The sequence below is a fragment of the Pteropus vampyrus genome, unplaced genomic scaffold (genome assembly GCF_000151845.1).
Source record: "Pteropus vampyrus isolate Shadow unplaced genomic scaffold, Pvam_2.0 Scaffold1000000524, whole genome shotgun sequence".
In the NCBI taxonomy this organism is placed as follows: domain Eukaryota; kingdom Metazoa; phylum Chordata; class Mammalia; order Chiroptera; family Pteropodidae; genus Pteropus; species Pteropus vampyrus.
This window is the reverse complement of record NW_011914926.1, coordinates 1-2717: the sequence shown is the minus strand read 5'-3', so window position 1 is coordinate 2717 and position 2717 is coordinate 1. Positions and strand designations below refer to the sequence as shown.

Here is a 2717-nt window from a genome sequence, read left to right as displayed (position 1 = left end):
TCTCCCATTCCGTAGGTTGCCTTTTTACTTTGTTGATGGTTTCCTTTGCTGTGTAGCTTTTTAAAGCAAATTAAATGTGCTTTAATTTGCCTGTTTTTGCTTTTGTGGCCTCCGTGTGTCCGTCCCTGTTGGCCAACATTCATCACTCAACAAATATTTGTGTGGCCATTATGTCCTAGGTTCTGTCCTCGTGTGAGGAACCGTAGCAGTGACAAGACAGATGGTGGAGTCTTTGTCTCATGCAGACTACATTCTAGTAGGGGAGGTGAAAATCGGCTAACAAACCATGTGACACGTAACGTCGAGTGGTAGTAAGGGCCACGGAGGAAACTAAAGTCCAGAGGAAGGGGTGGAGAATGACAGAGAGGCCGTTTTAAAATAAAGTGGTTCAGGAAGTCGTCTCTGCTGGAGCCGGGGTCTAAATGGAGGGAGGAGGGAACACAGGACAGTCTGGCGGAAGAGCATGTAGGTGGGGGCGGGGTTGGCTGCGAACACAAAGGTCCGATGTGGAAACAAGCTTGACTGTGCCCGGGACAGAAAGAGCCTCTGTTGTGCTTGTGGAAAGAGTGAGAAGGAGGGCGCTGGGGAGGTCGGCAGGGGCCGGGTGATACGGGCCTTGTGGGCCAGGCCACAGAATTGGGATTTTATCCCACGTGGTGGAAGCCCTTGGGTTCAGAGTGGGAGGAGCAGTGGGCTTTGATTTGCATTTGTGAAGGACCGCTGGGGCCTGTTAGATAAGGTGGTTAGAGCGGGAGGTGCAGGGGCCAGGAATTAGCATACGGTTCGGAAGCAGAGCTGCTGGCACTTGCCGAACCTTCAGCATCTTCTCCGGTGGACGCCCAGAGCTTGGGGCTGGGGGTTAAGGGATGGGGACCTAGAAGTGAGTTTGATCCGCCAAGGGTTGGGGACAGCTTTGTTATTCCTGGAGCTCCCGAGGGACTTTGGGGAAGGTTATCCCAACCCGCCCCCTGCTTTCTCTTCCCAGGGGCTGCCGGGAGGCCATCAAAAGGATTGCTTATGAGTTCGTTGAGATGAAGGCCAAGGAGGGCGTGGTGTACGTGGAGGTGCGTTACAGCCCACACCTGCTAGCCAACTCTAAAGTGGAGCCCATCTCCTGGCACCAGGCTGAGTGAGTGACTGCGTGGAGGAGCTGGGCTGAGGCTGTGGCAGGGTGGCCCAGCCTGAGACCCAAGGGTCGGACTGTTGGGAGGCCCTGACCCAAGCAAGACTTTGATTTTTTCCCCCGATCTGGTCTATGGCTGAAGATGGGCTTAATTCTGTCATGAGAGACGTGGTTCCCATTCCTCACCTTGGCTTATGTTTTTATCTTGGGCGAAAGCGTTTGGCTGTGTCTTGTCACCCCTAGTCCTAGGCCCAGGCCTGCCATCTAGGAACGTTAACCGGCTTACCCAGTGCCTAGCGGGGCCCTGCTCCAACCCCAGGGCATCTGGCCCATTCCTGCCGCCCAGGGATCTTGAGTGGTGTCACACAGTCACCTGCCCCTCTTCTAGCCATGACTCTGATACAAGTGAACAAGTGAACAAGTGGGCCAGGCGAGCATAGCCATGCTTTCCATCTGGGGGGTCCTCCAGGTCTGGAATCAACAGGCAGTTCCAAGGAAGCCGGAAGGGGGTTTGCTGGGGGGGCTTTGGCCATTTCCCTCAGGCTTTCCTTAGATGCAGTGGGTTGGTGGGAGGAGGAGGAGGCTTCTGGAACATTCCTCTTTCTCCTTCTCTCCTCCCATCACCTCCCCCCCCATCGTCTCCCCCCGCCATTGTCCCCTCTCCCTCTGTCCCTTCCCCGCTCCTCCTCACCCTCCTCTGTCCCAGGGCTCCTCTTTAGACTTTCCGTTGTCTCAGGCCCATCCCTCCTCCTTTCCCCACACAGAGGGGACCTCACCCCTGACGAGGTGGTGGCCCTCGTGTGCCAGGGCCTGCAGGAGGGAGAGCGAAACTTTGGGGTGAAGGCACGCTCCATCCTGTGCTGCATGCGCCACCAGCCCAGTGAGTATGACCTCGGCCCTGCCCCAGGCTGCCCATCCGCCGCCAGCCCCAGCCTCTTAGACTGCTGCTGCACCTGGTCTCCCCTGTGCCCCTTGCCCCCTGCTATCCCTTGGGCCCACAGTGGGACCTTGGGGCTTCCTGAAGTCATTAGAGCCCTTCCGGGGCGGCTCAGAACTTCCTGGCAACAGAGACCTTTTTCCCAAGGAGACCAGGCCTTATAATCATGTGATCTGTAGGAGGGTCAAATCCAAAGGAGCTTGAACAATAGAAAACAATCTGGGCCCGGTTCCGACCAGCCCGTGGCCCTCCCCTGAGACCCTGTGTGCTAGGCCTCTTCCGGTCTAGGCCACAGGACCTGAGTAGGTCTGATCTCCAGGATCTGAGGGGCCTCACTTGTAACTCACACTGATTTAATACCCAGAGCCCCGCTGTGTGACCTTGGGCACGTCACATCACTGCTCTGGACTTCAGATATGCGTTGTCACAGGAGACGATGGTACTCACCTCATTTTCTAGTCTAAGTAGTGAGGATCGAAACAAAGGGTTAATGCCAAGCTGTAGGGCCCGCCTGCAACAGCGAGTGACCTGCGCGTACTTTCTCTAGCCCCTGCAGCAGCCTCAGAGGACTCGCACTGCCTACCCCATCTGATAGACGGGGGAACTGATGCAGACATGGCGAAGCTTCTTGCTTCTCATTCATGGAGGCACGAAGCT

At 56.3% G+C, this 2717-nt stretch overlaps 1 protein-coding gene across 1 annotated transcript; it reads left to right on the top strand.

The window, feature by feature from the left end:
• The first annotated feature begins 6 nt into the window (after window positions 1–6).
• LOC105311128 (adenosine deaminase-like) lies at window positions 7–2711 on the top strand. Its single transcript, XM_011387155.2, has 2 exons — window positions 7–1129; window positions 1888–2711. The coding sequence occupies exons 1-2, from the start codon at window positions 1032–1034 to the stop codon at window positions 2222–2224; spliced, it is 435 nt and encodes a 144-aa protein (XP_011385457.1). The 5' UTR covers window positions 7–1031; the 3' UTR covers window positions 2225–2711.
• The last annotated feature ends 6 nt before the right edge of the window (window positions 2712–2717 follow it).

Bases quoted from the DNA above. Each gene is read 5' to 3' on its own strand.
- LOC105311128 (XM_011387155.2), top strand. From the start codon at position 1,032: ATGAAGGCCAAGGAGGGCGTGGTGTACGTGGAGGTGCGTTACAGCCCA. The intron at 1,130-1,887 runs GTGAGTGACTGC...TTCCCCACACAG, and splicing joins ATCTCCTGGCACCAGGCTGA to AGGGGACCTCACCCCTGACG.